We start from the raw sequence: 26,684 nt of genomic DNA on the forward strand, positions 1-26,684 counted from the left end.
TTTTGAGATATCCTGTGGACAGGCAGATAGTAAGCAGAAACAATTTTTTTTAATCTCCAAACAGAAATATAAAATAATTTTGCCAGCCCCCTGAGTCATAGACTTCAACGATGCTCAGGTGAACCCTTGAAGGGGGGCATGCACCATTATCAAACTCGATTTTGCCTATATAGAAATGAAACGTAATGAAAATTTAAAGTCACAAGTCAGTTCATTATCAAGGTATCATGAGAACAAACAGACAGACAAAAGAGAAATGTCAGGCCTCTAAATGATAGGCTTTGCTGAGGCACAGCCAATAATCATGTGGATTGCAAAGAAGTGTTAGCAATATTTAATCATCTATTGTTTCTGCCCTGTTTTTATTCATTTTTTAACCTAGGTTTTGAAGAAAGAAGAGGTCTTTTTATTTGTAAATGTCAAATAATTTAACTCCAACAAGAGGTATTCACTCTGCTCACACTGTTACAAAATGTTGTATGAGGCAATAACCAAGAAAATAGACTTATATTGATTATTATATTTATATTCCTGTAAGATAATAAAAATAAGTATGATTATTCACCACAGTATCTTTGAGGAAGTGGTTTTTGTGTTTTACAAAAGAAAACACTACGTACTTCCTTTTAAAGATGAAGATAAACCACTATTTATAATTTTATATATCTCTCATTATTCTGTGAGAATGTTGGTAATTTACTAAGCATCGGTGGAAGTTACAATATTTTGTCAAATCCATACATCTTTGGTAAGTGTTATATTCGAATTCAAATCGTACAAGTATATTGTTATAAGCACCCTTTACAATATATGCAGACAACAAACCAATGTCCAAAATTAGATTTAGGAATAGATTAGTAGGTACTATTAACCTAGTATCAATAACTAGAAAAAAGTAATCAGTTATTTAAAAACCTTCTACATTACAAATTCAAGGAAAACTTGATTTATTTATTGGTTGGAAGGTGGTTGATAAGTTTATAACTTAAATATAAAACCTATTTTCATACATTAGCTGCATTATTGTGAATTGGAGAAATAAAACCTTTTTTTGTACCATTTTTCACTGTATAAATATTCCCCTAATATTAAAGAAGTAGAACTTGACTATTGACAGGTCAAATCAATGCCTCTGATCATGATTCTAGGAAGTTTTGGAGTGTAATCAATTATATTGCTGGCTAGGGTTTCTATAACCCAGAGGTTGCCTGCTTCTCCAGCTAAAATCAGAAAAAAATACCCACAAATTAAATCAATTCTTTGCTTCAGTTAGTGAGTGCTTGGAAAATGCTATCATTCCTAGTGATCCCTCAGAATTTCTAGAGATTATTTGGTTGTATCAGAACTTATAATGCGCCCTCTCACTCCTAAGGAAGAGATTGTTACAGTTTAAAATGCTGTCCGGCTCCAGACAGAAATGACATTCCTGCAAAGTTACTCAGAGATGATATTCAGTGTTCATGAATCCTGATCTGCATATAATTAATCTGGACATTCTAACAGGAAAGTTCTTAAATTTCTTAAATATAAGAGATAATTTATTTCTTTTCATAATACTGGCCCAAAAATTGTTTAAATAACTTCTATCTGATTCCATTATTTAACAGTCACAGCTGAATTTCTGGGGAATATGTAAATTACAGATATTTTCACAGGAAAATACCATTTCAGATACACAATATGATCATAAATTTAATAAAGTGATACAACCGAGTACTGAAGGATCTGGCCGAACTAACTGAGAGTTAGATATCTTCTATGAACTAAAAAAACCTTTACCAAGTCTCTAGGCTCTTACTGGAACCTACAAAGAGACGGACTACTCCTTGGCCATTTCCTTTGGTTTATTCCTCTAAACAAGAGGAGCCCATGTACCAAGATTCACATTGTTGGCACGTTCCATTAAGTGTTATCGCACAGGCAGGCAGACGGACTGCACATTTAACCTCAAAAACAATAAAGCTCTTCCTTGGACCTAGAGGATCCCATGTACCAAGTTTCACATTGTTGGCCCGTTCTATTAATTGTTATCGCACAGTCAGGCAGACGACTGCACTTTTAACCTCAAAAACAATAAAGGTTCTTCCTTGGACCTAGAGGATCCCATGTACCAAGTTTCACATTGTTGGCCCGTTCTATTAATTGTTATCGCACAGTCAGGCAGACGGACTGCACGTTTAACCTCAAAAACAATAAAGTTCTTCCTTGGACCAAGAGGATCCCATGTACCAAGTTTCACATTGTTGGCCCGTTCTATTAATTGTTATCGCACAGTCAGGCAGACGGACTGCACTTTTAACCTCAAAAACAATAAAGTTCTTCCTTGGACCTAGAGGATCCCATGTACCAAGTTTCACATTGTTGGCCCGTTCTATTAATTGTTATCGCACAGTCAGGCAGACGGACTGCACTTTTAACCTCAAAAACAATAAAGTTCTTCCTTGGACCAAGAGGATCCCATGTACCAAGTTTCACATTGTTGGCCCGTTCTATTAATTGTTATCGCACAGTCAGGCAGACGGACTGCACGTTTAACCTCAAAAACAATAAGGCTCTTCCTTGGACCAAGAGGATCCCATGTACCAAGTTTCACATTGTTGGCCCGTTCTATTAATTGTTATCGCACAGTCAGGCAGACGGACTGCACGTTTAACCTCAAAAACAATAAGGCTCTTCCTTGGACCAAGAGGATCCCATGTACCAAGTTTCACATTGTTGGCCCGTTCTATTAATTGTTATCGCACAGTCAGGCAGACGGACTGCACTTTTAACCTCAAAAACAACAAGGCTCTTCCTTGGATTAAGAGGATCCCATGTACCAAGTTTCACATGATTAGCCCGTTCTATTGAGTATTTGTTTACACACTCAAGTTACCTTACCAGGCCACATTACTGCTGGTTAGAAACGTTTGTGGTCAGATCCTCTATAATTTTGGGTACTAAATACGTTTAAATAAACATATCCATAACTTCCCGCTAGTATCGTATCTACATTAAAATGTAATCAGCACTGCTAATCGTCTCTTTTGCTTTTTGGCAGTCTGACTTAACTTAAAAATTAGTCAAAATTAAACAAGTTTATTATAGTTTAATACATGTTTCTTTAGTTTACCTATAAAAAACTAATAATTTCCCCCAATCTTAAACACTTATAAGAACATATAAACGGAGAGTGGTCGATGCATTGACATTATTATACAGTTCATTTCCACAAACACTGAAAGAAAAAAAAAACGTGTATTATTTACCTTAGTTTTGCGAATTCGTTTATTTTGTGAAGATGAGTAAATCGCTAGAAAAGTTTAGTGCTTTTGATGTAAAAAATATAGCAATAAATTGGTTCCATAATTATTGTGGAAATACAGTACATTTAAAAACGTTGCGGTAAACTGAATAGAAAGTGATTACATTAATTTAGGTTATGGAATTGTTAAAGGCAGTGTGCCGCTACTTTTCCAAGTTCATATATAAACAGTACGGTATTTCTAATATTATGTATTCGTGACAGATTATTATGGTTACAGGATATATTTATTTACAGGTAATACGGCTTTGGTTTATACGGATTGCAGGTGGGATAAAGTTTATCTATGTGCATCTAAGGGCCTAATTAAAATTAAAACTTGGTTTGACAACAATATCCTTTTTTGTATGAAATTTATCATTGGGATGGTCGGTTTGAAATTGAAAATTTGACATTATTTGACTTTGTTGAGTCCATAGTCGTACATTGACTTGTATCTGCTTACTCACGCTTTTAGATTTTTACTCCTGAGGAAGAGGATAGATTTCAATTCTCGAAAATATCATATGATTCTTGTAATATATAACAATAAAAACGTTTAAAACCCTCTTATCTATCCATTATGCAGTAAACAGTGAGTGACAGGATTAATGTTTACCAATATTTTCTTGTAGAAACTGTAGTCCTGGTCCGAGGATGTAGCCTTTCCCTGTAGCGTATCTGGTATTAGAGAGTGTATGGACTAATATAAATATTAATACTTAAGCGTCGTTATGGATAACAAATTCACTTGATTTCCGCATTCTGAAAATGAATTACTAAACAATGCTTGAAAAAGTGTATTCATGCTTTTCAGCCAGATGCTGCCTGTGGGATCGTTGCAGGACTGTATGTGTCCTACAGTTAGTTATTCGCTTACGAGCAGTTATCGCTACAATATGGAATTCTAACCTGAGACGGAGCTTCAGGGTATGTATTAGCCCCGCTGTATGTATTGTGCGAAAGAGCTACATTAAAAAATGATATATACCTACAAAGTTACTGTTTTGAAATATCCGGTCATCAATAATTCGTCTATTATATTCAACCCCTCCTATTTGAATTAAAAAAATCATAAAATTAAAAAATCGTTCGCAAATTTTAAATTCTGATTCACATTCTAACATATATCTCAAGATTAATGTTGTTTACTCAATATATGAGGTATCGAGGGTAGATTCCGCAATAATAGAAAAATATTTTTATTTCTTTCTTTCTTCCAAAACGTTATGTCGGTCTCTTGCCCTTAAACTGGTATAAACTCATTTTGTAAAGCTTTAAACACATGAACTAATTTCGCCTCTTCTTGCGCCTTTTTTACTTTTGAAATATTCCCTCTTAGTAAAGGGTCATATTCCTCCAATAGCTTTATCAGACCCAAAAATGTTCCATTGTTGGGATCCAGTATTTTTACAAAGATCCCTCTGAGAGCTAATTCTCGACCTCCAAGAAACATGACTAAAGAGAGCAATCTTTGAAATATATTGCTCCAATATTTTGTTTTTGTTTAAGCCAATTCTGAGTTGAACTGAGAATGGATGTCTGATGCGCCTCTTAGCCTCCTTTCTAACTTTTTCTAATTGGGTGTAGCTACTTTTGTTTCATGCAATGGTAACTTATTGTACAGCTTCCGCTACTCATGTTCCTTTTCCCATCCATCATTTCTTAACAAAACAGACTTGGATCAGGTTTTTCGACCCCAAAACTCTTATAAAAAGATCTACACGGAAAGTGAAAGCATATGGACATGTGTGACTTCACAGAAAGCGAGCCGGGCCCGCACCGACACTCGGCCGACTCAAGTGTCGGGCGCGGTGCGGGCATCTAGGTTACACCATATAGTTTCGTATAAATTGACAGCGCACTTTTAAGATAAATACTTATTGTAAATAAACAATTCAGTTGTCAGTCGGACCAATAAACTCAAAAACTACTAAGATCAATGACAAGAAAAAGCTTTTCATAAAACTATTTTCTGAAAACAAACGAAAAACAAATATTTGCTCAATTACCTGTATGTTCTATAAAATCAGAGTTAAACCAATTTTCTTATAGTTGTACACATAATTGTGCTAAACCAACCACAAGAACATAAAAAAAGTACTCAAATGCGAGCTTGAAGGAAACATTGGGTTAGTATAAGGGGGCCACCGATTTTTTCAGGACGATCCCGATTTTTAGGCCGTTTATCCCAAATCTAGATAAGGGATTGCCATTAATTCCGGATTTGTTTGTCATTTCAGAATAATTCTACAAACATTAATTTGTGTAATCTTAATCTACTAAATATATTACAGAAAATATGAACACGCAGGTAGTACAGTTGAATATCGACTACCATTTTACTATTTTTACTGTTTCCCTCTCACAGTACCTTATAAAAACGTACAATAAAGACGTGGATGAACAAGCTCTGCCATCTGGCCGTCACACAGCGAATAGAGTATAGTATAGGCTACATATAGGACAATACGGGTGACTCATCGTTTCAGCTTTGTTTTGACATGAACGTTGCAGTGTAGCCGCGAAATCACTGGAGTCCTGACTCTCGTACTAGGTCGAATGTTGTTTGTTGTTGTCTAAAAATCAGTATGTTTTAATTTTGTCTGTTTTAACATTTTTTGTAAGTTTTTTATTTAGTTTTGTACCACCGAAGAAAGGGGATGATGGCTGCCAAAAGCGTTTCCGTAGTTTTAATGCAGAATTACCAAAAGAATACTATTTATAAAAATTTTCTCCGATTCAGACATTCGTTGTAATATTTGAGTTTCAAGTTTTAATATAAGCCATAGGGGACGATCTGATATTAAACTTCATTATAAATAGTGACAAGCACAAAAGACCGATCGCTTCTGCAGGTGTAGTTCCCGATTTACCTCTTTTTACTAAGGGCCAAGTACTAAAAAAGCTACTGGGAAAGAATTGCAAGTGGCTGCTGGTGAAGGCGAACCCGCTTACCACACGGTTCATCACAATAAATCTTTTAGATCAATTGATTGTACATCCAAACTAATACAAATGTCAATGGAACCAAAGTGTTCTTGTGCCAGAACTAAGCCGGAAGCCGTTACTACTGGAGTTTTGGCACCCCATACTATTTCAGCAGTTAAGTCTGATATACAAAGGCCAGTTTCATAAGTGCAATGACTTATACCTACATCCTGTCTCAGAGACCAACGAATATGTCCAGTACTTCTCAGATATTTTAATGCTTTCCAAGGAGTACATTTAAAATTGTGGAAGTTAAAATGTTCGTCAGGTGAAAACTCTAAACTTATAAGTGAGTTACAAAATGAAAGTTTGGGTAACATCTATGCAAAAAAATTAAAAAAAACTGTTGCACTATGCGCTGACAACACTAATTGTAATTTTGGTGGAGTTAACAGGAAAGGGAGAAGTAACGTCTTTACAAAGTTTCAAGCCACCTTGGGCATGATCTACAGGGGATGGATTTCACAGCACACATAGTGCACAATACAATTCAAACAGCTGATGATGTTCCTCCAGAGGACGCTGATGCGTTTCAAAAATCGACAGCTTTTCTCCATATTTACACGGTTCGTGTAGAAAGCCATGGAATATTAAAAGATCTTGAACTACAGTAAATCTCGATAGTTCTACTTCCTTCTGTTGAACGAATTTTACTCGTGTTTAAACCTCTAAAGCTGTATTTTGAGTCGGAGAAAAAGTGTCCTGCAGACACCGAATCAAGTTTTGAAAATCCTCTTTCAGAAGCATGGCTGTGGTTAATTCACGGTCAAAGCTTCAGCTCTTCATGATTCCATAAAGCTGGGAATGTCAGAATGTAAGTGTTTTTCGTGTTGCTAGATAACTGAATAAGCTAAAAACAAGTTTGTAACCAAAAAACAGAAGACAATTATCTTCCTATGTCAGTTAGAGGTATGATTTCAAATCTTGCTAAATGTACCCTAATCAGACAAGAAGATGTAAAAAACTTCTACTCAATAACTAAGCTATTCTACCAAACTGCCCTCCAATATTTAGAAAAATGGTCTGCCAGGTTTTATGAGATGCAGGCGTACACGTGCATCATGTTGCAATAAATCCCACTTGGGAAGATATTGAAGAAAAACTCGAGAGTTAATAAAAAATATTTTCTGCAGTTACAAATAAACTCTATGACGAAAGTGAAGCAGTTCGTTAACAAAAAAATCTAAATAAAAAAAATATTATGGTTGCCTGTAAAGTCGGTTTTACGGGCGAAGATTTTACGTGACAACGTCTTTTTCTCGGTAGAATATTTATTGATATGAATATTATTAAATTGCACAATAGGAACAAGGAATTGAATGAAAATAAGAATTGCACAAATTTTAACTATAGAAATATATTTTGTTTACTAAAACATTGTACATAATTTGAAATTAATTAAAATTTGTTATTGTAAATGGTAAAGTTGAATAAAACATTTACTAAAATTGGAATTTGAAATTCTTGCTAAACACAGTTAAATTCTAACTCCGCGCGTGGTGATTGGTCGGTTTAGTTCGTTTGTTTGGTCGCACTGTTATGACAGGTTTAGAGGTTATAATTTGTTATTTTAAATGTTTGACTAGCAATACGCGCTGTTTCTTCTCAATCGACTGAATTACGATTGATTGCAGAGTGATTTAAACTAATAATTTACTTAACACTATCAACATTTGTCAATAGTATGACATAACCTATAAACTCAGTTTCTCAACTTTTGTGTCAATCTAACAATTAATCAATCAATCATAGTTTACGATAATGAAATATCAGTGTACAATTATTTACCTTTATTGTTGTAGTTGTTGTAAATGACGAATCTAAGCACTCCACATTTTCACGAATAAACATAGTTATCTGCTTTATCCCGTGCGGCGGACCCACAGTTATCTGCTTTATCCCGTGCGGATCCCGTGCGGCGGACCCACTGGACGGGCATCGTAACGTTACCGGGCGTTACACTTTTTCATGAGTGACTCCGAGCCGCAACCTAATTTAAGACGTTGTCACGTCAAAAGGAAAAAAATATGAAAACTCTTCCTGAAAGCAAGTGGGTTGAGATATTCACACACTATAGTAAAAAGTATGTTTCCAGTTCTAACATATTAAAGGTTTCTTAATATTTTTGCTTTGCTTTCCTTGAACAAATGCGCCAACTGAAAGACTTTTCTTTAATAAACGATGTATGGTCACCATAAAAAACACAATTGAGAGTCGACACTTAAAAATATATTTTGGTTACAAAAGTCAACTTTAACATGAACTGCCAAGACGTAACCTATATAAAATGTTAATTTTTAACAAAAACTTGTTAGAAAAAATTCATTCTTCTCAAAGTACAATTCTTAATTTATGTAATTATTTAACCAATTTAATTCATGCTAAAATATGTCACGAATTTGTGCTCTATTTTTATGTGTATGTAAATAATTTATAAGTTCATTAAATTTCATTAATGATAATAAGGTGTGTTGTGTTTTTTTTTTACTAGAATTTAATTGCCATTATAATATTATTTATGTGTTTGGTGTTAGTACTTCCTGAAGTAATGCGGAGATTGGAAGGGGGGGGGGGCTAAATATTTTAGAGCGTTCCGAATTCAGTTCCAAAAAAATATCCGTAAAACTTTTATTTGACACTTTTTCTCTGAAGTTCGTTCCTACGGAAATAATTTAGTGTTGCGGATTTTTCGGCCCACCCGTATATTGATCCCACGAAAATAGTATTGTTCATTTTGAGCACGCTGAGGTTCAAGGATAACAGGATTTGTAGTCTCAGTGGTGACCACGCTCAGTTACGTTCCAGCTGCAGGAAACTAATCTACTGCCCATCCGTGGTCATGGCCGAACCAGGAAAACAGCACCAACAAGAAGGAGGTTAGTGTTGTTAGAGTTGTATTCTTATTTTTCAAAGTACAACAGTTTAACGAATGAAACTTATAGAGGCTATGTACCAAGAACAATATTATCATTTATATGACATTATTTTATAATTTATGAAAATACAAAACAAATTGAAATTCGTCTAGCCGAATTTGTTTTAAACTTTTAACTTTTAAAATACTTAAAAGTATTTTGCAATATAATTACTATACAACTTAGTTACGTATAAGGTTCTAAACTTGAACAAATATAATGAAATACTGGTCTACAATAATAGATATTTACAATTTAGCCTAATTGTTAGGCGATACTAACAATATTAAATCAACTAACCTATTGTCAGTCTACTTCAATAGCTTTGATTTATAGAATTTCTAAGAATTTTTCAGACCGAAATTCAGAGAAAATCTCAATATTGCTCATACATAAGTATGTAAAGCAGGAAACTCCTTCAGTGTAGGCATATTATACTCCAAATGAGTTGACCGAATTGAATTTGGTTTTAATTTTTAACTAGAAAGAATTTGGGATTTTATTATTAATTGGGGTGCACAGCCCTTTTGAGATTTTAATGTAATATAAGTCCTAATATTTGCCCTGGAAATCAAACATAGATACATACTTATACAAAACTTACCCCACGACTGTTGTGAAACACACGTGGGTTACCTATCACATGGACTGCAGCACCGAATATAAATTAAGTTTATTCCATTAAAAGCTACTTACTGCATTCTAATTTGTAATACAAATATTTCGTATGTCACAATTAAAAATTTTTACCCTACATGAGATTGAAAACGTTCAAAGAAGTTTAGTCGTATTTTAAAATTATATCTGTGATAGGCTAAAAGTATACAATACAAAATATCAAACTGTGCCTCTTCATCCTTCTTAAGTACCCAAACCCCCTTCACATTGAAATTTTAAGCTATATGTTCATCTGCAAGCATTTTTGGATTTTTAATGGACATATTTTAACATAATACAATACATTTATGCTTAGTAAAACACCATTTCATGACAAATAAGCTAACATGTTACCTCCAAATACTTTCTGTTTCAAACATTTTTATTATGTACTTTTGTGTATAGGTTGTTACGCGTCCTTTAGCGGGTTTTAAGTTGGGCAGTTAAGATAACTTCCATGAAGACAATGAAAAGAAGGAAACATTTTTACCACTCCACCTGAAATTACAAGCATTTAAAGTAGGAATTTAGAAAATAAGGACTAAATAAAAACTGTTGTAGATAAAAATGTAAAACTCATGGACACAAATTAAGTTTAATCAGGAAGTACATAGTTATTTATTAATTAAGGACATTATTATAGAAGAATGCGTGTTCCTCTGTCATCTCTCTTGCACGTGTAGAGAGTCCATGTTGTCCATATCTTCAACAATTCTTTGCATGATTATAAGATGTCCCAAAATTCTGCTTAAAACTCCTGCTATTTCTTGTGAAATGTCAAATAAAATGTTTTATTTTTGTTTCTCATGTATTCAGAAACAAAACTCCAGCAGTACACCGATTACACCACCATGGCACATGCTTCCTCTTGACAGCATATGATTAAATGATTTTATTCCTTCCAAAAACAACAAAGTTAATATGAACAACATGAAAATCTTGGATGTAACTGGCCACTTTTACAACAACATAAACCAGCAAACACCAAACAAACATAAACATAGCCAGTGAAAAAATAGCAAATTAAAATACACTGTTTGTGTCCAGTTTCTTATCGTGTTTCAAGAGCCGAGTCGCTCTCAGTGGCATCTGTGTCTTATCACTAGCACTCGGTTTATCAATACACTTCCATCCTTACTCACTAGATAACAACTGGCTTACAATATAAAACAAAACAAAAATCATGCTTCAAGGGTAACAAGTAAAAATAAAAACTCAGCAAATATACAGTACACTGATTGAAAATCGTTTATATTAAGAACATAAACCTACTCATCTTATTTTATTTAAATTCAATTTACTGTAAATTAGTGCTAATTTTGAATTTGAAGTTAATCATAAAACCAATTACACTCTTCAAAAGATAGTAAAAATGTCTGCCGTACCCCAGAAACATTGACAGGAAACTAGAGCCTCGATTGTTGTTTTTCTATAAGTTGGCTCTTCGTTTCAATAAGTCTTAATAATTTTCCATCGGGTTTGGAGCTAGTGTGACTCATCCTACGTGGTGTGGCAGTAAAACATTTTAAAACGTCATAAAATAACAAATATTATCAGAACAACTTCGAATTTTCATAGTCTATCCAAAAATAAGTTTAACTTATTCACTGTTTACTACATATTTTTTTAAGAAGTGTCTTCCTACATGGTCTTGTGTTCATATACTGCAAACATTTATTAGAAAAAAGTTGAAGGAGTAGATATATGAAATTAGTAAATAGGTACTCAAATACTACTCAATTATTACTAAGTTGACCTTTTTAGTTCAATGTTGACCCAAATTATTTGAAACCTTGAACTGTATAAAGCTATTGTAGAACTTACAGGAAAAAAGCCGGAGGCTACGATATAAATATTCATAATTTCTAAAACTGATAAAAAAACAACAAATATATTTAAATCGGTATCAGTAAAGGTAAATAGTTCATTTTAAGATATTTTGTTTCTGTATTTTTTTTAAATCTATTTCAAGGTTAATGTCGAAAGTACAACCATCAACAAGTTATCCAAGGGGAGAATGTTGTACGAAAATTAATAGGAAATAATTTCATGATCACGAACAGTCTCTTCTAGGTTTCCGTAAGGTTTTAATTTAAATTGGTGGTTTTATGACGAATAAGATTTCAAAATTATTCACATTAATCCTCCCACGATAGTAAAACGTTGTTAATCAACTAAATACTTCCAGATTTTAAACTTATAGATTTTTAGACTTACTAAAATACAGGTTAAACATGTTATGCACATATTATTTTTAACTAAAAAAACTTTACTCAGTAGAAGACCTTTTTCAATCCAGTTAGCCTATCTTGGGCCCAAAGTAATGCAGTAATGGGCCCCCGCAATTCTGTAAAGTGTATACTTTTGTTGTAATTAACTACAGTACTAAGAAGAATTTATCAGTCTAAAATTAATAAATGGAATTAAAAGATAACATTGAGGGAAATTCCAGAAACTCAAGATTATCTGAAATCGCAAAAAAAAATCACCTTCAGTTAAAATCTTTATTACACACAAGGTAGGGCACATATCGGCTAACATTATTCTGGTTTGCCACGATGGAACTAAATCCCCGTCAAAGTAAATATTATGTTGCGATATATGATTTGGACTTATTTTTTAAACTAAACAAGATGCTGAAAATCGTCTAGGCATAGTTTTTAATTCTAAGACATTAAGAATTAATACAATTAACAACTGTTATTATTCTTTTAGATGAGTTCAATATATTAATCTGAGACTTTTAAGGGGGTTTCCATATTACAAAAATCTCTAAAATACACCAAAATGAAAACTATATATATATATATATATATATATATATATATATATATATATATATATATATATATATATATATATATACCGGTATACGAGTAGTTAGTCCTTGTTCATCTACTGCACGAGTTAATGCTACCAGATAGTTAACCAACAATTACGGATCTCCCTCTAAGTCCATTTAAACCAGTTTAAAGCTCTTCTGAAGCACCTACTGGTGTCAAATGGGTTTTATTCTGTCGAAGAGTTCATGGTTGGCTGCTGGGAGAATCAAAATTGAAAAAAAAAAATTGTTTAGAGCCCCGAGTTTCGTGTTGAATGAATGTTGGCGTGAGTAGCAAGATATATATGTTTGAATGAGCATTGTAAGTATAAATGTGTATAGTAGGGATTTTAATTAATAATATCAAACTGACTTTTGCTATGCAATGTTCTATTGTAAAAATATAATAAAGAAATATTATTATTACATAGTGGTCGCTCACTAAACGACACTATCAGCACACAGAGCGGGAGAGCGGCCAAGGTTAAGGTCAAGGTCAGGAGCCGGAGGAGCTGACCTGGTCATGTCGATGTCTACAGATCCATTCATAAACTCGTTTTAAACACATACGTAGTAGAAGAAGAACAATTTCACAAAATGTTTTCCCAGTTGTTTTAGTTTGTAGGCCTGTTTATATATTTTTGTTTATAAATATCCACAACTCAGGGTAAAACTCAATCGTGTTCAGAGAACTAAAGGACACAGTTTTAATTAATTAAAACATATTTGTAACAAGCAAAACCGTGACTACCGTGTTGTAATCAAACGAAAGAATTAATTCAGAAGTGATATTGTTTGAGAGATGATCTCTCTCAGTGGAAGTAGGTGTGTGTTTACTATCCAGCCAGCGCAGCGTCCGCAGAATAAACAGCTTGTCTTTTCCTCATGGGCTTCCCCCACACAATGTCCTCCTATTCCTGCAACTCCATCGGGGCTGTATTATCCTGTGAGGATAACTTACAGTTAAATTCATCAATTCACATACGTTGCCATATTGCGGAAGTGTAAAAATCAATAAAGTAATAAAACTATATAGTAGAATCACGGAAGTAAACTGTGGAAAGACACTCTATGTTTTAAACACTGTTATTGTAAATACTTTTAATTTTATTATACCGAAACAAATATACAGTTACTTCTATATAAACATAAGCAAGACTGTTAAATTAACTTTCATTTCATAACATTTGTTAGACAAACCATTTGTTTTAATTACTCGCAGTTGTTTCTAATTCAACTATCAAAATGTTAATCCGAACTAGCTACCAGGAGGTGTGAATGTTGAGTTTAGCCCATTTCACACATCGCTTAGTGCACTAATTAGTTTCACCAACACTATGTTATATTCTGAGGGTATTTAATAATCACATTATTGTAATGCACTAATTTAATTGTTTCGACTACAAACACGTGCGCTCACCATATTTGTAGTATTTTACAAGGACGTAGCCAGCGAGGGGGTCCAAGGGGTCCGGACCTCCCCCAAGATTTTTAATATTAATTTTTACTTATTTTTTAATTACCTTTTTAGTGTAGTAATCGATTATTATTATTATTTAAAAAATTCAGTATTACTGACATGTACTGCTAAAAGGTCTTTCTCAACAAAGAAACGGGTCAAGACCAAAATGAGGCCTTACTTTCTGTCCACTATGGAAAAATACCAGTTGTCTGGACCCCCAAGTTTTCCCTACGTTCGTGGTACTATACTTTGGCATTCACTAACGCTATTCGAATCTATTTTGAAGATGAACGCTTCGACAAGAAAGGGCAAGAGAGTAACGTCCCAGGAGTCCTGAAGGTCACATACCGACGCGGCACGCCGAGATATAACATCCGCCAAGATGCCTACATCCGTAGTTTCAGCTTACGTTTTAGCATCTTTAGGTCTGATAAATATTTAATTATAGACACATTTCTTAATAACGTCGTGTCGTTCTCAACAATTCATTGTGTACTCAGTAAAGCTATGTAGTATCAGCTTATGAAATTATAACTATTTATCTTTCCTATATTACGTTTTATGAAAGTACTTAACCTATACATTCAGCTGGTTCAGCTATACATAAATCCTTTAGTATTTTGATTACATTATTTTTAAGGGTTTTGCCCCTCACTATTCTTCCTTCGCCTAAACGCACCTATGTTTGTATCTATCTAGCTTATAAATGAAGAACGGAATTATTGGCGGCAATATTTATGTTAAAAAGTAAAGTAAAATACGAGTAGTTCTAACAAAATCACTGAATAAAAAGTTAAACTAGTTAACACTGAATTACGCTTAAAAGTAAGTACCACCGTTTGGTTGATGGTCTTGAGAATGCGCTTGATTCTTACACATTCTAAAGCAGACTCTATGATTCATTGTAAAACCATGGATTATAGAAACAGATGGGTTCTATGATCCAGAGTAGAACCCAGTGGTCTACTACTTTGGTGTTTTTCTAGGACAAAAAGCATTTAGAGCTAACAGGTCTTCTGTGGGGCTTTCTGCATTAGGACCGCTTCCTGTTGACATCCTGTGATATAGCCACGAAGAGGATGGAGAGCATTAGTCAGCCTTGTCACCATGAAAAAGAGCCGTTCACCAAAAACACTCGGTTAAAACCTTTATTCAAAAAATCGTTCACCGTAGTAAACTAGACAGATCGATCAACTTTATTCCTTTACCTCAATATCCATGTCGACATTTGCGATTAACGGATACCAGTGTGATCAATCTATTGGGTTGTGTCCAGATGTACTGACAATATCAGTTTTGAGTGTACCCAGGGTAGGTTATATCGATACGTTCAAACCAGCCAGAAATCTTAGTTTGATATATATATATATATATATATATATATATATATATATATAAGTAGATAATAATATGGGGTTCCTGGCGCACTTTCGGAGCCGACCGAAAAGCAATGTAAAATACTGTTCAATGTACCATAAAGGAAGCTGAGAAATAACACAGCAAATCTCAATGAAAAATTAACCGAATCTACAGTCGTTCGTCTCCAAAAGCGATCGGTACATTACTATCTACTCTGTGGAATGAAAAATTAACCAAATCTACAGCTGTTTGCTTCTACTTTCTTAAGCTGTGCTTTGTAAAATGTTGTCAAATCTGCTACGAATAAAGGAAAAATCTTCGAAATCTTAATAAAATTTAATCAATTTAAAACATTTTTACTAAAAACATACTGTACTTTAATAAAAAACTTTTCTACTAAATAAACAACATGAACTCACCAAAGTCTCTACAATTTCTAGCATTAAAACAGTGCAACAAAGATGAATTCAGTGAATTGCCGGTTTATTTTCAACAACAGTTGATACCGTCTTCGATACTTTCCTTAAATGATACAGAATTCAAAGAACTTGTAAAGTCTTTTGCAGAAAAAACGTCTAATGGAGTGTTTTACTATCGGCAAAAAACTAAAAAAGTAAGGGATTACATATTTAATATAATTACGAAAGATATTGAAAAGAAAGTAAAAAATAAACAAACAGAGAGTTTTCATCGTTTTTTTATGACATTTTTCCCATATTATACGTTCTCTTTCAAGATAATCAAGACTTAATTGATGAATTTCTTAGGAATTTTTGTGAGTATCAAGATTTATCAACACAATTCATTAAAGAGCATTATAGAATTTTTCTTATAGAATATAGCCACATTTTGTGTGAAACAAAAGGTATTACTGTAGATAATATTCCATGTGATTCCTATGAAGAAAGACACCAACTATGGTTATCAAAACAGTACTATGACGTGGGGAGGGACTGCAAGTTTTAGAGCACAACTGAAAAGACTTTATTCTACAAAGTTAATTGTTATAATTTCTTTATCTTTAATAGTCTTCTTTCCAGTAACAATCAAGTGTAATTTTTCATTTTTGTTTAATTCTTTAATCTTTTTTTCATCCAAAACAGTCAAAAATCTGTTCGGCAAGTGTACTTTACAATCTTCCAACTCGGCAATTATTGTAAACCCGAATTTATCTTTTATTTTCTCCAAATTCAAAATTTTGTATTTCTTATTTTCTTCCAATTCATTTAACTTCTTATACTCTTTGAATTTACATTCTCCAATATCATTTAACTCCTTCAAGAACTCCATTTAAATAGAAAAAATTTAAAGACGGAAAAAATGAAATTTGCTAACAATCACTCGAGAAGTCGAGGGAATTGCCAACATCTTCATTGTTTGACGAGGTTCTTCATTTACTTTCTCCAAATGTACTATAAAATCATCGAGGATTTCTGGCTTAAAATCGTAGACAAATTCAACATCCAGATAATGAAAAAATACAGGTAATATCTTCTCATAATAAACGTGTGTATCGATACCTACAAACCTAATGTATTCTTTGAAAAGGAAAATAATTTTTTCAACGGTTATAAGAGATAAGTAAAAATTTTTATTCTGTTTTCTAAATTCTGTAACAAATTTTGTTTGTTTTTTACCTCCATATTGCAATTTTGTAAGCAGGTTATTCAAATGTGTTAGTTTATTTCGAAATTTCTTAGGTTTAGGTCTTTCGTACAAAATTAAATTACAACCTCTACAAACTAAATATCTTTTATCGATAATTTCTCCTCTATTAGAACACTTGTAACAGTTGGCATTATACTCTTCCATTTAAACAGAAAGATTTTTTGTTTAAATGGAGATTATGGAACTAAGTCTGCCGAGATATAAATTTTTTCAACGCAAATGTTTGTGTTTACATTTCTACAACAGAGATAAATAGAAATAATTTCATTCTATTGTACAACTATTTAGGATATTTTGTCTATGACTACAAAGATTATTCCGGAAGAAATCGAGATTTTTCATCAGCGAAAGAGTATATTTTTGAAGTTTTAGAAGGAATGAAAGAGAATAATATGAACATCATCAATTATTGTAAAAGACAAAATGAATGATTGTGTCTTTGGTGTAGTGTTGTTAGTGTGCGTGTTTGCGCTATGGGGAATCACATCACATTCAACTTCTACGGTGTCTATTGTTTAGAGACTTGGCCCTGCACTGCTACTGTCCAACCAAGTTAATGGCTAGGAGCTGTAATTCGGGTCTTAGACTCTGGAATTTTTTTGTTCCCAAGTCTCAATTTTCTTTGGTAACTACTGTGTAGAAGTTGATGGAGAGATACAATTAGGGAATTTGTGTCGGGTGTTTTGTAAGTGTAATGTTGTATTAATGAACGATGTGAATGATGAATGTAATGAACGAATTAAGGAAGAGAAGGAATTAAGGAATGAAGTGGAAAGGTGAGGAAGCAAATGGCGCGCCAACCACAATTGTCATTACTCGGCTTGTTCTATAGTCATTACACTATGGCCACTCGTGTAAAGACTTGTCCCCAACCACTGAACGACAACCATGTCTTCCTCAATAAAAAGCGCGCCTGAAGCTCTGGGATTTGAACCCAGAACCTCAGGCTTTGAAGGCAAGCGTCTTACCAACTGAGCTACGGAGAGTCTCGAAAGTTATAAGCTATATCTCTGCTATATAAGTTGTTCAACTAGGAGTGCTAGTTTACAAGTTTATTAATAATTTTATATTTCAAAAACCACTCAACCGATTTTAATGAAATTTGGTACACATATAGTAAATACTTAACTCTTTCGACTTAACTTATCCATAAGGGTGAAATCATCCCCTATTTCTTAATATTCATAAAAAAAATAAAAAAAATAATCAGAAAAATCTGAAACTTCAAAAACAAGCGAGTTCAACTTAAAATTTCATGAAAATAACAAAATTTTCAAAATCTACCCCAATCATCCCTTATCTTATAAAACTCTTATATCTCGAGAACTATTGGAGCTTTTTTGCTGAAATTTGGTATATAGGATCAGTAAATATTAAAGTATTTTTTAAAATCATAACTTCCGGTCCAACCCTTAAGATGACCTTGGAATAGTTTTTTGTTAATATCATCCCCATTTTTTAAGATATTCTTTTGAAATTAAAAATGAATACTTATATCAATGTCTTTAATAATTCTGTAAAGTTGTAGAATTATCCAATGAATAATATAGACAATAAGACGATTTTTTCAAAAATTTTACTGAATTTCTCTAATATCGTTCTTAATCACATCATAGGCTAAAAATTTCTCAGAAACCACAACCACATAACAAATCGCGTTTGTAACAGCTTTTTGAAAATCCATATTGATAATTATATCGTTCTTTGAACCAGAAATATTTGTCATACTCTTTGTTGTATCAATGACATAAATAGGTCTATTCGCTAAAAATTCTTTAGGATTGTAATACATTTCCTTATTATTACAGTAAACTTTCTTAAAATCTTGATACATCTGATACATGATTCTGAAAAGACCTCCGGAAATGTTTAAATTTTGTAATTCATCTGGATAATAAGAACCGTTCAATTTTACTCTGATATTTTTTTACATCCAAACTATCAAACTTTGAAGGATTTTTTTCTTGATTATTCTGTCTATCTGTTTGAAAACCGATGATAACGAACTTGGGATTGAAGATATTTCTATAAATATTTGTGATATCGAACGAATAAGTTGTTCCGGAAATACCTTTTTGTTCAATACATTGCCAATCTAGAAAATTAAACATAATGTTTTGACTTTTTGTAATTTCATCAATCAACCTAATTTTACTCGTGGTTTTATAATCAATCATTGGAACTCTAATAAAAAAATCTGTAATTGTTATTTTTCCATCAACAGGCATAACATTTCCAGTTGCAGTCTTCAGAATCACATCATCGTCTTCTGCTCTTATAAAACTTAGATAAAATCCTCCTTTATAGATCGGAATAGTAACATTTTCAAAAAATCCTAATCCAAAATGAGATAAATTTCCAGCTGCTTCAAAAACACCAAATTTAAAATCTGATTCAAAGCCATTAGAAGTTTGAGAAATAACATCACTTTTTGAATACGAAATAGTTCCTTTAATTGTGCTTAATTGGCCACAGTTTTCGACTTCTTCTATCAATTTATTGTGTTTTCTTACTTCAATCTTAGAAAATAAAAACGGTATAAAATTATCGATTAATCTAACATTATCAGTTCCAAGATATGCTTGACCATCTTGTTTTGTTAAAGTTCCAGAAATATAAAACTGGAAGTTAGACGAGCAAAAGTTATCTCCAAAATCAATATTAAACTCAGTTCTTTTATTCGGTTCATTCAAATGTTGTTTACTAATTGGATAGAAATTTTTAAACTCCGCCCTTTCAATATCACTAGCATATTTTCTGTAGTCCGCCATTTAATAAGAGAAAATTTAGAAATTTTAAACATCATGTATCATTTTTTTCATCGATCTAATGTACGTTTTTATAAGAAAAGATATAAATTTTAGTAAAATAATTAAAAAGATTAGAGTCATTTTTAATGATCTACTTCGTCATATTCAGGATTCTCTTCCTTAAATTTTGCGATCTCGGTCACATATTTCAATAAAATTTGCACAGGATAGTAACCGCTATCTATAATATTGTTCCAATCAACTGTATCTTTATTTTCATCCAAAAACTTTATACTCAAGTGTTGATAGAGACAAAGAACAGACATATGATCTTTTAATTGATAATGTATATTTTCTTGAATGAACTCTGGGGACAGAGTTTGATATTTTGCAATGTTATACCAATTCAATTTGTTTACGTATAATCTCATCATATCTTCGGATAATTCATATTTTTGAGAAATGTCATCCCAATGTTCTTTTTTCAAATCTCTTTCGTGTTGCATGATAAAAAGATCGAAAGCACTGTAATGTCCCGCCATCTCTATTTATTAGGAAAAAATTTCAAAATCAAGTTTATAAATTGACTCTTTTTTGAGTTACATTCAGCACATTTTCCAGATATTCTCTTAACTCCATCGATGTTTGCATAGTATTTTATATCATTTGTTTCAGTTTTTGCCTTACACCTCACACAGTATATGAGCGCCATTTATATAAGGAAAATTAGTCATCATAGCCGCCTAATCCATTAAATCTGTTATCAATATTTTCAAAAGATTTATTAACATCTTCTTTAAATTTATTAAAGTTTTCTTCTAGTTTATTTACTTTATCGAGATATAAAGAGTATTGATCATCTATTCTTTTAAGTAATTCATTATTATGTGTTACATTCTCATTGAAACGTGTACCTAAATTTTCAAAAAAGTTTATTTTCTCATTGAAACGTGTATCAAAATTTTCCAGAATTTTGTTAATTACTTCACCAACTAATTCATTAACATTATTTTTATATGTATTAAAGTTTTCTTCTAGTTTATTTACTTTATCAAGTAATTCACCAACATCGTCTACTGATCTTTTACTTCTTTCATCAAGTTTTTCATAGACTTCTGTTGTAAAATCTTTAACATGCTGTTTATGATTCTCATAATTTTGTTTTAGTTCATTAAACATTTTAATAGGATCTTCTAATTGAATCATTACAACAACATCAAATGGATTAATTCCTTTACTAACACCGCTAATTCTTTTTCCTTTAAAATCTAAGGCATTTTTAACATTCGGATCATGTAAATCAACAATATCGATGTTTTCTGATAATTTTAGAGGAAAATTTGTTCTTTAACAACAACATCATGTTTGTCAATACCAGGTCGAACACCGACAATTCTTTTTTTATTAGCTAAACTAACATAATTCTTTTCAACTTTGATCGCTTCAGTAATTTTATCAGCTTTTTCGATATGAGACATTAAATTGGTAAATAATTTTTTTACACCATCATCAACTTCTTTTTCCAATGTTTTTATTTTATCAGCAACTTCATTTGAACTCATGAAATTTGCAAGTTTGTTATCATATTCTGCTTTAAAATCTTCAATCTCGACAGCAAACATATCTGAATCTGGAAGGTTTTGTAATACATTTTCTAACTTGTTATCAAACTCATTTCTCAAACTATCAAAATTCAAACTATTATCTACATTTTGAATAATTTGTGTTCCAAATACGTCAAAAATATTTTGTGAATCCATATTTATTAAGTAATAATTTGTTAACAACTTCTTTAAAATCTTTACCAGTACTCAGTTCATTCAAAACAAAAACACATAAATGACCACAAATTGGGGGATCTTTATAGTCTTGAATCTGAGAATCATTGTAGTAGACGCTTGATTTTTTCAAATATTTAATCAATTCTATAGGTGGTTTGTCCTCAATTCTTCCATACGAATCAAAATAACATGCATTCTTATCATTTTTATAATAACAAATCCAATGCGTTCCACTTCCCATAATCGAGTCTAAATTCACAATTCCACATTCAAATTTCTTAACTTTTTCAGGTAATGTATCTCTCATGAAGATTCCTCTAAAATGTTTAATATTTTTGCAGATTTCTTCCAATTCCCCGAATGTTAAAGGTTTAAATTTTTTTTCAATGTTTGATTTCACGTAATTCAAAGTTTTTTCATCTAATCCAGATCCTGTAACATCTTCCAACTCTTTATCTAACCAATTTAAAATGTTTCGAACAATAGGAATCACATCCTTTTTAACGATTGGAGCAGCTTTACGAACATAAGGAACAACATTTTTAACAACTGGAATATTTTCTCCAAAATCTAATAAATCTTTCAAAAGTCCACCATTTTTGAGTTCTTTCAACTGATTATAAGAAAATTCTATTCTGGTTCCTTTATTGTTTTTCTTATGTTTTTCGAGTTTATTGTATTGTCTATTTGTTAAAAATATCTTATCTTCGCCATTTTTTAGTTGGTCTATTTTAAATTGAATACTAACGGGTATTTTCTTCTTAAAAGCGGATTTTATTTTTTCTTTCTGATTTTTGCTGAAGTTTACGTTCACCTCCATTTATATAGTTAAAATTTAAAGTTCTCTTCGATTCCCATTCCTAGTTTTCTCTTCAAAAACATTGCTCCAGCTGTTGGAAGCGCAACAAATCTTTCACCTAAACTAGCATCTTTTGATAAAAATCTATCCATTGCCTTATCTTGCAAAACTTTATCTGCGATATGTCTGGAATTTGTGTCTCTATGTTTTGCATAAAAAATATCGTGTTCCATAGCAGCTTGATCTAATTTATTTATACCAGGATCTCCTCTTTTTAGTCTTTTTTCGAGTTTTGTGCCAGGCCCCAGATACTGATAAGTTGGTACGTGTAATTCAAAAGGTAAATTGTTGATAAAATCATTCAAAAGTCCACTACCCTCAATCATAGATGAACTTATTGCCGGCAAAACTCGTTTTAAATATTTAATTCCATCAGGTTTTTCAATCATTTCATCAAGTTTGTTCGAAATAAAATCTTTAATCGCTTTCTTTTCGTTCAAAAAATTGTTGTTTCCAGCCTTCTCTTGAGCATAAATATAATTAATAATTCCATCGAGTTTTGTCAAATCGTCGATATATCTGTACTCAATCTTATTATCATTGTATTTTCTTACACCTGATCCTTCGATTCGTTTTTCCCAAATTGGTTTAATCAAATTGAGATATTTTTTACCTTTACTTGACTTTGGTTTCTTAGTTGATGGATCATTATTTTTGTAAATTGAGTCAGATTCCCATAAAATTTCTGTATACTTTTTCAAATCTTCTTCAGAATATAAATTATCTTTTGGAACATCAGTGCCTGTTAATAATCTCCATAAACCTTGAGTTCCTTTATATGTTTTATCTTTAATAATGATATCATTATGTTCAAAATTCACGGGCAAATTTCCAATCATAAAACTTTTCTTTTTTTTATCCCAATACAAACCAAATTTATCATCTTTTACTCTAGGAAGGAATTTTTTTACCAATTTTACCAATTATTATATCCGTCGTTCCAGGACTTATTGGTTCAACTATGGTAGAGTCTTCAATGATTCGAGGTCTAAATGGTGTTGAAGATGGTAATTTTGGCAATTCAAACTCTTCTACTTCAGATTCTGGAATCGAAATATCAGCAAATTGTCGTACAACTGGAACCAAATTCATCAAATTTTGATTATCGCTTAAAACATTTTCAATTTTGCCCTCAACATTTTTTATTGCAGATGTTACAGGTTGATTAATTTTTTGAATAAATTCTTGTTCTTTTTCATCAATTCGAATCTGTTCTTTAAATTCTTTGATTAATTTCTTTTCTATTTGATCAAGTTTTTTTGCTTCTTCTGAAGTTACGTTCGCCATTTATTTAGGAAAATTTTGAAACGTAAACGTGGAACGTGGAAACGTGGACACGAAACGTGAACACGGAACGTAAAACGTGAACGTGGAACGTGAAACACGAACGTGAAACACGAACGTGAAACGTAAACACGAACGTAAAACATGAACGTGAAACGTAAACACGAACGTGAAACATGAACGTGAAACATGAACGTGAACGTGGAACGTGAACAGATTTACCGTTTTTCTGTTATTTTCATAATGTAAATAAAAATTAAAGATAATATAAAAATAATTGTAACAAATATTTTATCAAGTAGATTTGTCAGACCACTGAGCAGCATTTATATTAGAAAATTTATTCAGATATTTACCATTTTTAGGCTTCAAAGTTAGATTAATAGTTAAAAATCCGTAGTCTTCCTTCCAAATTTTATCACATAACTCAATAAAGTGGTTAAAACTCATATCAGATCCCACATAATTGTTATAAATCTTTCTCGAATAGTGATCATCTTGCTTAAAAATACACAACATATTCAGGTTATTTCTTATAACTTGTTTATCAACCTTTGAAAAGCATTGGGAAAGATAGATACAAGATATGTTTTTGTGACGGGACATTACGAAATATTCCTTAATAACGTCTTGATTTTCTAAAATACAATCATCAAAAACGATTAACGAATTGGGTTTACATTCGCTTAACGGAACTATGTCCTCAGAAGCATTATAAAAATGTGATATTTTTTTGTTTAAGTTTTTCTCAATATTTTCAAATCTTTCTTGTAATTTTTTATATGCGTCTTGTTCTAAAGATTTACTAAAAACATACAAATTGGAATAAGGAATCAACCTATTGTAGATAAAATTCAATAATAAAGTTGTTTTTCCACATCCACTTGAACCAACAATTAACAATCTGATTGGTTGATCTTTCTTATTTTCTTCAAACGTTTGAAGTTTTATCTGATCTTTTTGCTTTAAAAATTTCTCCATTTAAATAGAAGATTTTCATCTTGAAGCAACGCTTGCGAAAATGAAGCTGTTCAAGTTGACTTCAGAAAGCTCTAAATTAGTTTTAAACTTGGAACATCCTATACACTTAGAGGAAGAATCAAATTATTTTATCGGTTTAAGCGGTTTTTATTCTGACAATTTTGTAATAAATATTTGTGAAAGTTCTCCTTATTGTATAGGATTTAGTGAGAAGAACATAACAAAATATTATGGTTTAAACAAAAGGATATTATACTTTCGATCAAATTAAAAATTCCCTTAAAAATTATCTGAAAACATTCAAACAATCAGATAAATCTTTAAACTTTGACGAAAACAAGTTTGAAATGCAAAAAAATTATCTCTCTCTAATAAAATTCAAATAAAATCACCAGTAAGAATAATGTTTTCAGCAATTATTGTAGATTTGTTAGGGTTTGTTCAAGAAACTATTGAGCCAAATCAGGTATATTTAGGAAATAAAACGCCAAAATTTAGACCGTTCGATGTAATTGAAGTGCACTGCAATCTCGTTGAACCTAGTTTTGAAAATCATACCGAACATTTACACAAAGAATCTGAAATTTTGTACACTTTTTTCCCAAATGTTGCTTATGGATAAAAAATCAGTGAAAAACCGAATGAAATCGATTATATTCCAATTAGAAAAAATATTAAAAGAATTCAAAAAATCGTTCTAACTATACAAGACTCTGAGGGAAATTTATTAAATAATGAGAGTAAAACAACAATATATTTAAGATTGAAAAAGGAATAAAAATGAGTTGATGATGATGACAAAATTCAATATTTTTACTTAAAAAACAAGGGGCTATTCGAATGGCCCCTTAACAATCTTCATCCTGACACTGTTTTTATCAATGAATCTGGCCTTCATTCTCAAAATAAAAATTACTAGTTAAATTTCTTTTCTATCTAAATGGAGTCAGTTGTAGACCTACTCAATAATCAACTTACATTCAATAATAAAGACATTTGCACGATTGTTGACGAAAATAATGAAATTTGGTTTAAGGCTAAAGATGTTGCAGAAATTTTACAATATGAAAATACTAGACAAGCTATCATAAATAATATTGATAATGACGAGAAAATAGCCTTTAAATATATAAATTACAAGAGTCTATGCCATAGACCCTTTCAAAATCTTCATCCTGACACTATTTTCATTAATGAATCTGGATTTTATTCTTTAATACTAAGATCTAATAAATTAGAAGCAAAAACCTTTCAAAAGTGGGTTACAAAAGAAGTTTTGCCAAGTATTCGTAAATTTGGTGAGTACAAACTTGAAAACAAGATTAAATATTTAGAGGACGAAGTTAAACACTTGCAAATTAAAGATGAAATAAAAACGGAAATAATCACAAAACAAAGTGTAAAAATTGACTCTGTAAATGCAAATCAATTTACCTTGTTTGTAAAGATTTTGCTAAGAAAAAACACCATGTTTTTGTATTAATTAAGAAGAATCACATGTGGGAATATCCTTATTACGTTATCAGAGCTCAAAAGAGAGAAATACCGAAAAGATTGAAAGAACTTGAAATTGATTACCCAGAAATGGAAATTTTATTAAGACAAGGAGATCCAAATAGTCTAATATATATACAACCGCATGTGTAACTGACTGACTCACTCACTCACGTATACTAATTCTAACCTACTTCCAGATGAGTTAGAGACTTGAAATTTGGTACACAGATAGCTTTCCACGTGTAACCACCAGGAAAATCCCGAAAAGTGAGAATTTTTCATTTTCAACCCCTCAAAAAAATTCCCAAAAAATCGCGCATTCTTCACCCCTGCAGGCATTTTTTGTAAGCCCGATAGCGGGCGAACCGTTGGAGCT

At 31.9% G+C, this 26,684-nt stretch overlaps 1 protein-coding gene across 2 annotated transcripts in view; it reads left to right on the forward strand.

The window, feature by feature from the left end:
* Positions 1-9,006: 9,006 nt before the first annotated feature.
* LOC124362632 (phospholipid scramblase 2-like) overlaps positions 9,007-26,684 on the forward strand; it is a 43,124-nt gene continuing 25,446 nt past the window's right edge. Inside the window, exon 1 of one of the 2 annotated variants that reach the window (XM_046817304.1) lies at positions 9,007-9,150. In XM_046817304.1, coding sequence (XP_046673260.1) covers positions 9,114-9,150 — 37 coding nt within the window. In that variant the 5' untranslated portion in view covers positions 9,007-9,113. The remainder of the gene's footprint in view (positions 9,151-26,684) is intronic. The other variant, XM_046817305.1, reaches the window with a different exon arrangement.

This window comes from Homalodisca vitripennis, chromosome 5, assembly GCF_021130785.1.
Source record: "Homalodisca vitripennis isolate AUS2020 chromosome 5, UT_GWSS_2.1, whole genome shotgun sequence".
In the NCBI taxonomy this organism is placed as follows: Eukaryota; Metazoa; Arthropoda; class Insecta; order Hemiptera; family Cicadellidae; genus Homalodisca; species Homalodisca vitripennis.